The sequence below is a fragment of the Urtica dioica genome, chromosome 11 (assembly GCF_054948205.1).
Source record: "Urtica dioica subsp. dioica isolate 48M chromosome 11, U.dioica_male_clone48M_v1_H2, whole genome shotgun sequence".
In the NCBI taxonomy this organism is placed as follows: domain Eukaryota; kingdom Viridiplantae; phylum Streptophyta; class Magnoliopsida; order Rosales; family Urticaceae; genus Urtica; species Urtica dioica.
In genome coordinates, this window is record NC_142766.1 from 14,912,306 (window position 1) to 14,925,325 (window position 13,020).

The 13,020-nt window shown below is 35.5% G+C and overlaps 1 protein-coding gene across 1 annotated transcript; it reads right to left on the minus strand.

Moving 5' to 3' along the window:
- Positions 1–7,577: 7,577 nt before the first annotated feature.
- MES18 (methyl esterase 18) lies at positions 7,578–12,505 on the minus strand. The gene is made up of 4 exons (XM_089600868.1): positions 12,216–12,505; positions 8,614–8,781; positions 8,338–8,451; positions 7,578–8,089 (listed from the first exon to the last, which is right to left on the minus strand). The coding sequence occupies exons 1-4, from the start codon at positions 12,462–12,464 to the stop codon at positions 7,799–7,801; spliced, it is 822 nt and encodes a 273-aa protein (XP_089456994.1). The 5' UTR covers positions 12,465–12,505; the 3' UTR covers positions 7,578–7,798.
- Positions 12,506–13,020: the final 515 nt, after the last annotated feature.

Sequence of the window (13,020 nt, forward strand, 5' to 3'; positions counted from 1 at the left end):
CATGTTCGTCGTGTGCTTCTCGTTTTTCGTGTCCTTCATGTTTTTTGCATTATTCGTGTTTTTCGTATTTTTTTGTGTTTTTCATGTTCTTCGTCTGAGAATAAAGAAACATAAAATTAGGGGCACATAAGATTTTTCTCCGACGCTCAACATCAGTCGAGGTGTGGGATCTCATCTCGTCTGAAGACAGAAAGAGTACATATTCCTATAGTGAGAGAAAGTCAGATGTTTTTCAAGTCAATATATACTTACCTTGAGAGTTAGTTGAGAGGGATATTTATAGAGCTCTTGGAGGTTATGAGGATGTTTTATTATATCTTGGAGATATGTAGACCAAGATATGACCGAGATATGGGGTTGGGGGCCATGGAAAAGAGTTGGAGGTGATAGGTGCGTTAATCACGCGTAAAACTCCTATTTTTCGAACAAAAAACCGACGAGTTCTCAAGTATTTTAATGGTTTTTAGTAGGTTTTTTAGTAGTTTCAGGTTCAAAGGAGCAATAGAGCGTCTACAATCAATTTTGTGGAAAGAGGACGAGATTTGGAGACAAAACGGTCGAAATAGAGTAAAAAAGAGATGAGCAAGAAGATTGGTGACTACGCGCGCCGCGCGCATCCCCTCGCGCGCCGCGGGAAGACAGAATTCGAGACCGCGCGCCACGTGCTTCTGGTCACGCGCCGCGCATACTGGGGGCATAAACCGTGAAAATGCACAAAGTCTTATGCGCGGAGCGCGCGTAACCTGGAGTCTGATCCGTGCGCCGCACATCAACAACCACGCACCGTGGGTTCCTTCGGGTTTTGACGGACTCACTTTCCGTTTTTGATGTTTGTGGGCTATTTGAACCGTTTCAAAGGCCCAATATGCTCCGAAAATCACCCCTTGACCTATTTATGCGACTTTAAGCTCTGAAAAACACAGTTTTCTTTTTGTTTTAGTTTTTATTTTATTGTTTGGTTGTTCTTGAGAGCTTTTGAAAGAGGAAAAAGACGTTCTTCAACGGAATTGACAACCCGACGAGTTCTCCTTCTCCGAATTCATTCGTTATTCTTTCTTCTCTTCTTTTATCTATTTTATTTCTCTAAATTATTGTTGAACATCAATTTTATTTAATATGAATTTTATTTTGGTTTCAATCTTTATTTTATTGCTTTTAATTATTCTGTTATGTTTAGCGTTGATTATGAACACCATTAGAGGCTAAGTTTCTTATGGGGTTGCGATGTAGCCGGGATTGATAGTGGTTGGGGGGCTCGTTAGGATTAGATAATTGTTGTTTGCTTCATTATTATGGACTGCTTGATATGAATTGTTCTTTATGCTTTCTAATGCTTGATCACCATTAGAGTTGTTATCTAGGATTGTTTAGCTACTTGAGAGAGATAGAGTAAATACTCGTGCTTTTGTTCATGTCTTCATAGTTGATCATAGGTTAGAAAATCTAGGCAATTTATGTAATCGTTTGAACTCTTGTTTCATTGCATGTGATTGTTTTAATAGGATTAGATGCCGAGAGGATAATAATCCGTCAATTACATAGGTTTGCTAGAACACTCGAGAGAGGCTAGTGAATAACTTTGATAGTGTGAGATTAGCATCCATAGGAGTAGATTTTGTTGTTCAAACCCGAAACCCCCAACCTAGTTAATTCCGGTGAAATCGCGACCCCTACTTTCTCTTCTTGCAAAACTCGTATTTAATTCTCTGCTTTAGTTTTATTGTTACTCTTGTTACAAACATCTTCTTAATTTTACTTGGAGTTAATTAGCATCAAGTTTTAGGAAATCGCTATTTCACTAGTCTCTGTGGGTACGATACTCGAATTTACATTCTATATTACTTGAGCGACACACGTACGCTTGCGTGCGCGAGTTATTTCGCAACAGGAGGAATCATTTTGGAGGGTGGCGGGACCTTGGGTTGACGACAACTTGGAGTTGGCTGCATGGAAGGGTTGGCCGTGTCATCAGGTAGGCGCCGCAATCAGGTTGGTGGCGTTGTCATGTTGACGGGGGCATCATCAAATTGGCGGTGTCATCAGGTTGGTGGCACCATTAGGTTAGGCTAATTTGGTGGCCAAATATGTTGATGGTATAACTTGTTTTGTAGCCAAAATGGGTTGGCGACGAGGCTCATTTGGTGGCCAAAATGCTGAAATGAGTTAAATGCAAAGCTTGTTTTATGGCTAAAATGAGTCAAAGTCAAAGCTCATTTGGTGGCCAAAATGAGTTGAAGGCAAACCTTGTTTAGTAGCCAAATTGGGTTAAAGACAATGCTCCTTTATGGCCCAAATAACTTGAAGGCCAAGCTCATTTGGTGGTCAAAATGAGTTGAAGACAAACATTATTTAATGTCCAAATTGGGTTGAAGGCAATGCTCTTTTGATTGCCAAAATAAGTTAAAGAAAAATCTCAATTTGTGACCAAAATAAGTTGAAGGCAATAGTCAAATGCAATATTCGAGTTGAAGGTAAAACTCGGATTGAAAACAAGAGTCAAGGTTGACTCGAGTTTTGACCAAATGATTTTACTTGTGGGCTTAAGCTTTACGTATGAGTTTATATTGTGATAGACACCTTGTGATTTAGCTTATTAGTCAAGCTCTTAAATTTAAGAATAAACACTTTGTATCATGTCATTCATCATTTAGTCTTTACTCATTCAGGATTTTACTATCGAGAAGATAATAAGTGAATGTAAAATCGAGTACCACGTTATATAATTTGTCAATGCAATTCAGGTTCTCACACAAACATATATTTTAGCACAAATTTAAAAATTAAATGTTACTTTTAAAAAGGTAACATCAATATAAAAATAAAAATAATTCTAAAATAATGTAGAGCAGAGTTCTTATTAGAATCATAGTAAATTTATCAGGTAATAAGCAAGAAATTAATAATAAAAGACAGAAAATCTCACATTTGTAAAGGATCTATATATTTATCCTTCCTCGAAAGATTTTTGAAATAATAAATTACATAATATTGCCGACGAACAGAAAAGTGGAAGCAAGATTATGGCCTATAAAAAAAAGTGGTGGGTCAAAGAAACTTGGAATCAGATGGTTCTACTTGTAGCAAAAGAATTTATATAAAAATAACAATGAATTGAAAAGACGAATACGGTTAAAAAAAAGAGAGAAAGGATGATGAGGGGGGATACTGTGGGACCCACTGGTTGGTGACCAAACGGATACGAAAGCTACAGAAGCCCAAACATGGCCCATTTAACGCCCTACTAACTCAGCCGCCTTCCACTATTGCAACTTTGTGTGTATTTATTGGGGAAAGCAGCAAAATTTGTCATCATATTTTTTTTTAATGTTCAAAAGAGTCTTAAGAGCGTTTAAAACTTAAAAAGCAATAAATTGCGTCCGTTTATGAGGTGATTTATGCGAGAGTGCTTCAACCACAAAAAAAAAAAAAATACAAAAAATATTTCATTAAAATTGAAAATTATTCATTGTAATATGATTTAATTGTCTAATACAACTAATAACATGCTATAATGTACTCTTCTCATGAAAGTGACGTAAAGACAAAATTACTGTACTCGTTATGATTCTCAAAAAGAATGTTCCTGAGTCCATCTATTCCCTAGAGAGAATTTTTTCCATGTAAAATTTTTTTCTTAATTTTTTTTTTCTTTTATCGAAGTATTTATTTTTTTCTCCCGTAATTATATGGATGAGCTGGTCTCATATTAGTTTTTGTATAGATGGTTGATTAAGAACATGGAGTTTGCCTTAAATCTATTGAGGAGTATTCTCACATCTCAATGGCACTAAAGATTTTGTCGTTATCTTTGTTTTATGGAAGAAAAAAATAATTAAGTCATTTATTTAATAAAATAAACGTTGCGATCAAGCTTTATTTTTGCAATCCTCTAAAAAAACCTTTTTTTTATTGTGAAAATAAGCAATGACTCGGAGTGGTAAAAACAAAGTTTATGGTTTGATAGATAATTGATATATCAATAAAGTTCACTAGTATTTTTGATTCTCTGCTTATCACATGTTCCACACAGCGTTAATCCTTTTGATTTTATGTAAAAAGGTTAAAAACCAAGTTTATGATTTGATATATAATTATTATATCAATCAAGCTCACTAGTATATTTTTTTATTCTCTGCCTATTATCACGTGATCCACACAGCGTTAATCCTTTTCATTTTGTATTATTCTTTGTACGTAGATTTTTGTTGGTAGCCTAAATAAAGTATTTATAAAAAAATTTCAAATAATTAAAGCACTCCAAAACTATTAATAAAGCAACAAGACCCCAAATCACATCATAAACCAACACAAAAGCAGAAGCTACGTTTATTTTTATTTATTTTCTGTTCTGTAATGGAGCGTCCATCGCATACCGATAACAATTCAAATAAACCAAATGAATTATTACAAATATTAAAAACTAAAAATCTCTTTCGATGATTTGAAGAACAGCAAATCTAACAGAGATTTCGATAGTGCTACACTTGGCAGCGTAAATATAGAAACTCCAATAGATCGACACGAGGGTCCCACCGTAAACTAGAAATAATAGATAAGATCAACTATGTTATAATTTATAATACGCTTTCAATGAAAAATATATATTATATAGTACGCAGAAAATACATCTTATTTAATTGTGCTAAATAATAGAACCAATTAGACCAGGTTGTGTAAGGCTGCTATTAAATATTTCCAACCAAAGACAAAATCAAAGCATAAAAATTGCATTAGAGGTAGTGAATGGTGTGAAATGGTCACTTGCTTATATTTTGTCCAAATTATGGGGACCGAAATTTAGTTAAATCGTAGTTTATACTAAAAGAAGACGTGTTAGATCGGAACTTGGCTTCTAGATATCCCACTCGCTTTACTAAGAGTCAAAATTGTTGAATATTTATTTAATAAGCTCAGAATGCTCATATCTCGGCCGGTGATATTATAGTTTACAAGTAAATTACGCCAAACATTTGAATATATTAGCCAAGTAAATTATCTTCCGTCTCCTTATAATTTTTAAGTAAATTACAAGTAAAAATTTCAATATAATTATTAATTGCCTCTAAATACAATAATTAACTCCCGCCTTTTTATGATTTTCAGGTAAATTATGTTTAACATAATACAAATAAAATTTAAAGGGCTTGAAAAAACCAAAAAAATTAAAGTGATGAATATATTTACAAACATGAAATTTAGACACATGACAATAATTATAACAATATTCCAATGGTTTTTTTTTTTTAGAAATTCCCGAGTTTTTTTCCCTCTCCTTTCTCCTCTACCAATTATTATTTCGTTGATTTTTCAAGCCCCGGGAAAATTATTTGAGAATTCCCGTACGTACATATGCTTATATGGAATAGGAGCGAGTGACCAATATTTCGCAGGAAAATTATCACTCCGCCTAATCACGTGTGTTTCTATCCTATTTTCTCCCAAAAAAAAAAAAAATCTTGAGAAGGAAGCTTCCAAGAGCGGAATTTGCACTTAATATGTCATTTCAGATTGACTTTTCTTTACTCATATTTATTTATTGTTTAACAAACCCTATACAAGTATAATAATGTTCCCTCCCATGGACTAAGCAATGACCTAAACCACACATGAAAAGAAATTTCCAAGTGGCCACTGAAGCCAAAATTGGTGGGCCATTATCGCTGCGTGAAAAACAAGTGACTTTGACCTCTTTGAAACTTCACTCCCTCACCAAGGTTCTTAGAACCATTCCAAGCCATGCAATTGAAAATAAACACGTGGAGGAATTTGAATATTTAGATTATTCCCAGGATTATTTGTGCTATTTATTTGGACTCTAGTATCTTTGTTGATTTTTCGTTTATAATGTCAAGATGTATTATTGAGATCTAATCCGGAGTTCGACATATTTTGTTTCCATATGGATAAAAGAAACGAAAAGTGGCAATGAACATATATATATATATATATATATATATATATATATATATATATATTCTTTGCATTACATACCTATTTACATCGACTTTAAGAACTAATTAGACATGTCCATCGGTTTGGGTTATTCGATTTGGATATTTCATGAACCCGACCCGAAATCTTCAGTTTATCATTTTTATAATCCAATCTAAACCGTTTATGGTACTGAAATCAAATCAACCCGAACTGATATTAATTGGGTTAGTTTGATTTATTTAGGGTGGCTTAAGTCGGTTAGTTCGAGTTAATTTGTCACAACAAAAGTACATAATAGAATTGTTGAATCAAATTCATAAAAAATCATGCAAATACTAAGAATAAATAAATCATGTCTCATTTCAAATTTCATACTCCATAAAAATATATACCTCATGAAAAATCTATAAAGTAATAATAAAAAAAAAGAGTTGTAGAAACTAATATAAGCAAGTCTTTATGATCATATCGAGTCTACTTGTATTATCTATTTGTCAACTGACGTGAGCATAAAGATAAACCTACAAAATAATTAACTAATTTAAAAATACATTTATATTTTCATAAAGCATATGGTGTATTTTTTATTTTTACCTTAATAACATTTTTTTATTTTCTAGAGATTTTTTTTTACTTTCACGGGATCGAATTGGTTTGGTTCAATTCAATCTCATGACGATCAAAAACTAAACCAATCCGAAACACTTGCGGGTTGGGTTCAACTCAAACTTTTTCGAGTTGTAATGAAGAGGGTTAAAAAAGAGTGCAACTTAATTTGGATGATTGGATTGTTTGATTTGTCGGTTCTTATGAACACTCCAAGTTCTAACTACTGAGAATTGAATCTGTTTTAAAAGATAAATAAAAAAACCAAATGTATGACACATATTATGTCAAAAGTCTTTTAATCCATAACTAGTTTACAGATTCTTTAGTTTTAGTGATAATACGATCAGTAAAATTGGTCAAGAACTAAATATTTCAAGTATAGTACGTATGGAGATCATAAGTCTCCGCTCATCTATCTATTCAACATTATCTTAAAAGGTGATAAGATGTTAGTTTAAACTTCAGGCTCTTTTCAGAGAATCCCAACTATATATAGGCCCACGCCAAACCGAATATATGCCATTTTTCTTCGCAGAAACTAAAACTTTTCCATTAATTACACAAATACCATCATAATCACTTCCATTCTTGGATTAACTATTTGTTAGTGTACATATTTAGTCATTTATTCTGCAGTCAGTTAAAGTTTTTCATAACATATCATCCTAAAATTCTTCGTATTCCCTCCATTTTCTTATCCTTTCGGTTTTGTATCCGAATGGGTCTCATATATCTTCGTTGTCATCGCCGGTGTTCTAGAGGTTAGTCACGTTTGTCAATGGATTCTAAGTCGGAAAATGATCAAGGATAAAGTTGTATAAGTTTTAAACAAATAAGAAACCATGATGATATCTTCTAGCTTTATATTTTTATTTCGACACCCATAATTATATCGTACAATCAGAAGCAGAAAAATGAGAATTATGTCACGCATTGTTGATGGCAATATGGCATTCGCACGAGTAAGTTTCTTTCGAAAAGAGGTTTTTGGTACACCCTATACAATTAGAAGATCTCTTCCATCAGCCAAAAACTTGAAAAGAAATAAGCATATATTATGTGATACAGATAATAGAAGCTCATTTCTCAGCCTGAATATTAATATTATTGTTCAATTGTTGGCTGGTAATAGTAAAGGTAGTGAAATGTATCTAGATTTGGCTGATAATAGTAAAGTTTGCCAAATGTACACACACTTTCATGTCTATATGCATATATATATTGAACAAACGTAAACTTGGACATCAATCTCAAATTAAACAATCAAACCTCCGTTATGGGCGAAAATCGCGACTTCAACGAGAATTCGAGCGAGCTGAGACGGGGTAGAGAGGAATGGAGAGTGGTCGCTGCCGAGGGCATAGACTTTTGAGGGCGGCCATTGAGCGATCATATCATCTTGAGAGCTTTGAGTCATCAATTGATCTTTCAACGTCCTCACAAAAACCCGAGGCACTCTCAGCCCTTCTTCTGTTGGGCTCAACAGCACATGTATAAACGGAGTTACAGGGCATGGCCTCAATAATGTCCCCGCCAATGTGGAATCCTAAAAATATGAAGTTACTAAAAAATAATATACATTTTTTTTTATTATGGTTTATTATTAGTAGTAAACATTTAATAATTTTGTTGATGCATAAGCTCAAAATATATACTCTTTTGGTCTCAATTTTTTTTTTCTTTCCCCTCTAATCAAAATCCACATCATCATACTTTCAATGTTATTATTATTTTGTTGTTTAAATATAATATTATAGATAAATCCGGGTAATTTATTTTACTAGAACAAGTTACCTCAACAGGGCTCATATTATAGTACATGCTGCGCTGATATTCAGGCTTAGCGATGACACCGGGTAATTTACTAGGCTCTGGTCCGTACACCGTTTCCCATTCGGCTATGTGTATCTATTACATTTACGCAAAGTAGACAATTAAATCAACTACATTTAAAGAGGAAACATATTACGATGAAATTATTTAACAATATATCTAGATAAATAAATTAATAACAAAACATTAATCATGATCTTACGTGGACTCGGAACATGAGTTTACGATATCGATTACCTGCCTTTCCGATGCACTATTTGGAGAGGGGAACCTAACGGATGATGAAATTAGTCCGTCCTTCATCATGACTGCTGCGATATACACGGCCACAAGGATTTTATTGGGAAACTTGTAGAGAACGTCGGTAATGTTTAGACCCCCCATGCTGTGCCCAACCAACACTACCTTCAAAAATTTTATGAATGTTGTTTTATTTGCTATAGCTTTTGCAACTACCTTTTTGAATTATGGAATTACTATCTTTGCTGGTAAAATAATTTCATGGTTTGAAATATCCGTTTTTCACAAGGTTGCGGGAGCGGTTTTGTATTCTCCCGTTGGTTGGGTTGAATTCCGCAGGATTTTCGTATATATTGCAGTTTTGTTAATTATTGAAAAATATTGCACATATATTGATATCGTATACACGAGATAAACGGTATACTACAAGAACCAAACGAAACTAAATGATTCGATAAAAATAAAAGGGTTTTTTTTTTTATTTTTTTTTTTAAAAGAGTTATTCCTAATTAGACAATTAATTCCAATTCTGATTGACTAGCTAGTTCGATATATTTTTTTTTACATTAATGGAAATGCGTTTATGTTTTTACTTTACGAGTATGATATATTCTAGGCATTTCTTATTGTGAATTTACAACCCTTTATGCGTTGGAGAGACTGTTTCTTATTTTTGTGTCGTACCTAATAATAAATCACAAACTGAAACAGGTGGAATCAAAGGTCATTATGAAAAAAAGGCGGTCTTTGCGAGAGAATTGGGAGTTCCTATAGTAAATTCGTAATGCATGATTATTTAACAGGAGGGTTCACTGCGAATGCGACCTTGGCTCACCTTCTCTATTGTAGCTAATATCTTATTACGAATAATTCTAGCAATTTCAAAGGCTGAGTTCTACGGCGACGACGGCAGAGATCCACAGAAATCATGACAGAGATAGAAACCAAGTCGTCGGTGAGTGCTAACGCTTGATCGAGGGCTGTTTAGGTCAAAGATTCATCAGAGATGAAAATAGTCATCGACGAAGGTTAGAGATGCGAACGGCGAAGATGAGGACGGCAATATAGATCGACGAAGATGAGAACACTGATCAATAGCGACGGTGAGTCGAATTAGGTTTTGGCGATCAGAACTTTTAAGCGTTTTTTTGTCTAGTTGAATGGTTTGAGTGATCTGTTTGGGTATAAGGGGATTATTGGGCTTTTTCAAATTTGGGCTATTTTGCTAAAACTTGTGAAATGTTAGCTATTTTACCAAGTTCAAATGGCTAGTTAGCCACATGATCCTAAACTAATTTGACTTTTTAGGCGCAATTAGACCAATAGCCCATTAGTCCACATTGTTTTTGAAAAATAGCTTAAATTTTATTTTATCATTAAAGAATTCCCATTAACTCTGAGACTCCAATTCCGCCGTAGCTAACCGTAGGGATGAATACAGATGAAAAGAAATAGCCAATCACTACTACAAATTTACATTTCTGGTGCGAAATGGTATCGCACCAAAAAGTCGTACCTAATGTCGCACCAGATACTCATCCAGATGACTAAAAAATTCGCTAATGTTAGTAGTATCCGGTGTGACATTGTCGCACCTATTACTTTTAGGTGCGACAAAACTTTTAGGTGCGACAACTGTCGCACATAAAGGTTTTAAAATTCAAAATGGTCAGGAAAATCCCCCCGAAAATATTTGGCTGTGTGATTTCATATTCGGTGTGACATGACGCACCTAATATGAGTATTAGGTGCGATAATGTTGCACCCAATAGTTTTAGGTATTATAAAGCCCCGACCCCCTTCTTCCTCGCCCGATCGAACTTTGAAATTTCTCTGCATCTCTCTCTCTCAATCTCAGTCTCTCCCTCTCCGACCCATCTCCGGTGACCACCGTGTCTTCTTCGCCCCGCCCCGGTACGCCTCTTTCTCTGTCTCAGCTTTCTCTCCATCTCACCTTTTTCCTCTCCGACCAGTTTATCCTGCCCCGCCGTCTGCGACCTGCCCCACCCCGGCGCCGTGACCAGCCTCTCCCTTTTCGCCCTGCTGCCTCGCGACCAGCCTCGCCGCCCCGCTGCCCCGCCGCCCCGCCGCCCCGCCACCCCGCCACCAGCCCCGCTGCCCCGCCCTCCCCGCGTTCAGCCCCGGCGCCTTGCCGCCCCGCGACCAGCCCGCTGCCCCGCCGCCCCGCGACCAACCTCGCTACCCCGCCGCCTCACCACAAGTCCCGCTGCCGCGTCCAGCCCTGCCGCCCCGCTGCCCCGCCGCCTTACGTCCAGCCCCGCCCCACCCCGATACGTCTCTCTCTCTCTCTCTCACCTTTCTCCCCATCTCGCTATGTCTCTCCGACCAGGTTCGTCCCGCCGCCAGGGACTAGCCCCGCTCGCCGCCCGCGAACAGCCCCGCTCGTCGCAGCCCGTCCCCGACCTCACCGCAGCTTGGTCACTCGCAGCCCCGCGTCGTAGCTCGTTGCCTCGTCGTTGCCTCGGAAAATGTTAGTTATTTGTAATTAGTAATATTTTTAGATTATTTAATATTTTTAGATTATTTCATATATATTAATTAGTAATATATATGAAAATATAACTTTGATTAGATGTTAACATGTTTAGCTAATTAATTAATCAAATCGCCCGCTAATTTCAAGATTTTTGGCAGCAAAATAGATTGGGCATTAGGTGCTACATGTCGCACCGGATAGTGTCGCACTTAATATGGGCATCTTGTCGCACCTAATACCTTTAGCGACGGACTTTTAGGTGCGACTTTGTCGCACCTAATAAACTATTAGGTGCGACTTTTGATGCATTTGGTGCGACAATCGTCGCACCGGATCCCTATATTTGTTCTAGTGCATCAGACTTACAGTTAATTTAATTAACTTAGAGATGGTAGGCTACTTTCTTAATAAAAAGAAACTTGAGTTAAATTCTTAAAATGAGGTAGATGATTGACTAGTTGCAACACATAAGATTATTATTGACATAACAAATTAATAAATGGATTAATATGTAATTAATATGAAATGTTTGATGTGACAGTTGCATTAATTTGGTGTAAAAGTTATACAAAATTGGTATTATGGGTCGGAGATAATGGCTGTGTTTGGTTGAGATTAAAAAGCCCTGTTTTTGTTTATAGAAAAAACTAAACTGTTTATCTGGTGTTTAGCAAAACTGTTTTTACAAAAAAATTTAAAAGCGATTTTAGATTTTGTACATGAGATGGAAAAACTATGATCCTTAGCTTTTGGAAAAAGTGTTTTTAAGTTTGCTATATAAATTAGTGTAATATCCTCGTGCAAAATATTATTCATATATATGCATATTAATAATTATTATTTTATTTGTAAGAACATGTGTATTTTAGTCTTTTTACTATGATAAATTTATTTTATCAAACGTTAAATCAGTTTTTGTTACTAGCAACAAATGTTTTATAAACAGTTTACCAAACACTTGTCAGTTAAAAAAAACGTTTTTTTTTTTAAATAAAACAATGCCACACGAGTTTTTGACTGCATATATAATATATGTGTGTAAATAAAAATATATCCATAATTGAGAGTTTTGAGAAACATCTTAGAATTAATAAGTAATTACCTTTTGATTGGCGGGGAGAGATTCCATGAGAGCGGTGAGAGGTTGATTGTATTGAGAGAATGTGAGAACTTTGTAGAAAGGAGTTGGATCGATTCCGGCGGAGGTGAGATCGACGGTGGTGACTTTGTGTCCGTCGGCTTCTAGAAGCGTCCTCAGCTTGTACCAGCACCATCCACCGTGGCCTGCACCGTGGACCAGCACATAGTGAATCTCATCCCATCCACTCTCTCCCTCGCTCTCCGCCTTCATCTCTCTCTCTCTCTCTATATTCCAATATCCACTTGCATGTACACGTATATGGTTTTCTTTATACAATCTTACCGTTACATGCGCACGACACGTGTACTATATGTCTGGTGTGCTTTCTTTTTCTTTCTTGACTCAGTTTTGCGGACCTTATCTAAATGGGGGGTGTTTGTGTCATATCATGAGAAGAGCTACAATGGTTCAAAGTCTTCAAACACTTCCCGTATACAGCTTATATATTCAGTAAATGCGTGATTTTTTTCAAAAAAAGACGTGTTTGTCCTAAACATCTCATTTTCAGATATCAGGCATTTTATTTTCAGAGTTTATTTTGTAAGGGAGGGGACGTTGATCGTTTGTAGATTATGTTTAATACATCACGTTTACTGAATAATATTATTATTGTTCTACAAGGATAAAATATGTTTCAAAACATATTTTACATTACTCTTTCAAATATATCATTGTAATTGTTGAGAATAATGATTTTTGCTGATCATTTAGAACTACATAAGATTTGTAAAAAATTAATTACTTAAATTTTTTTTTTTTTTTATTA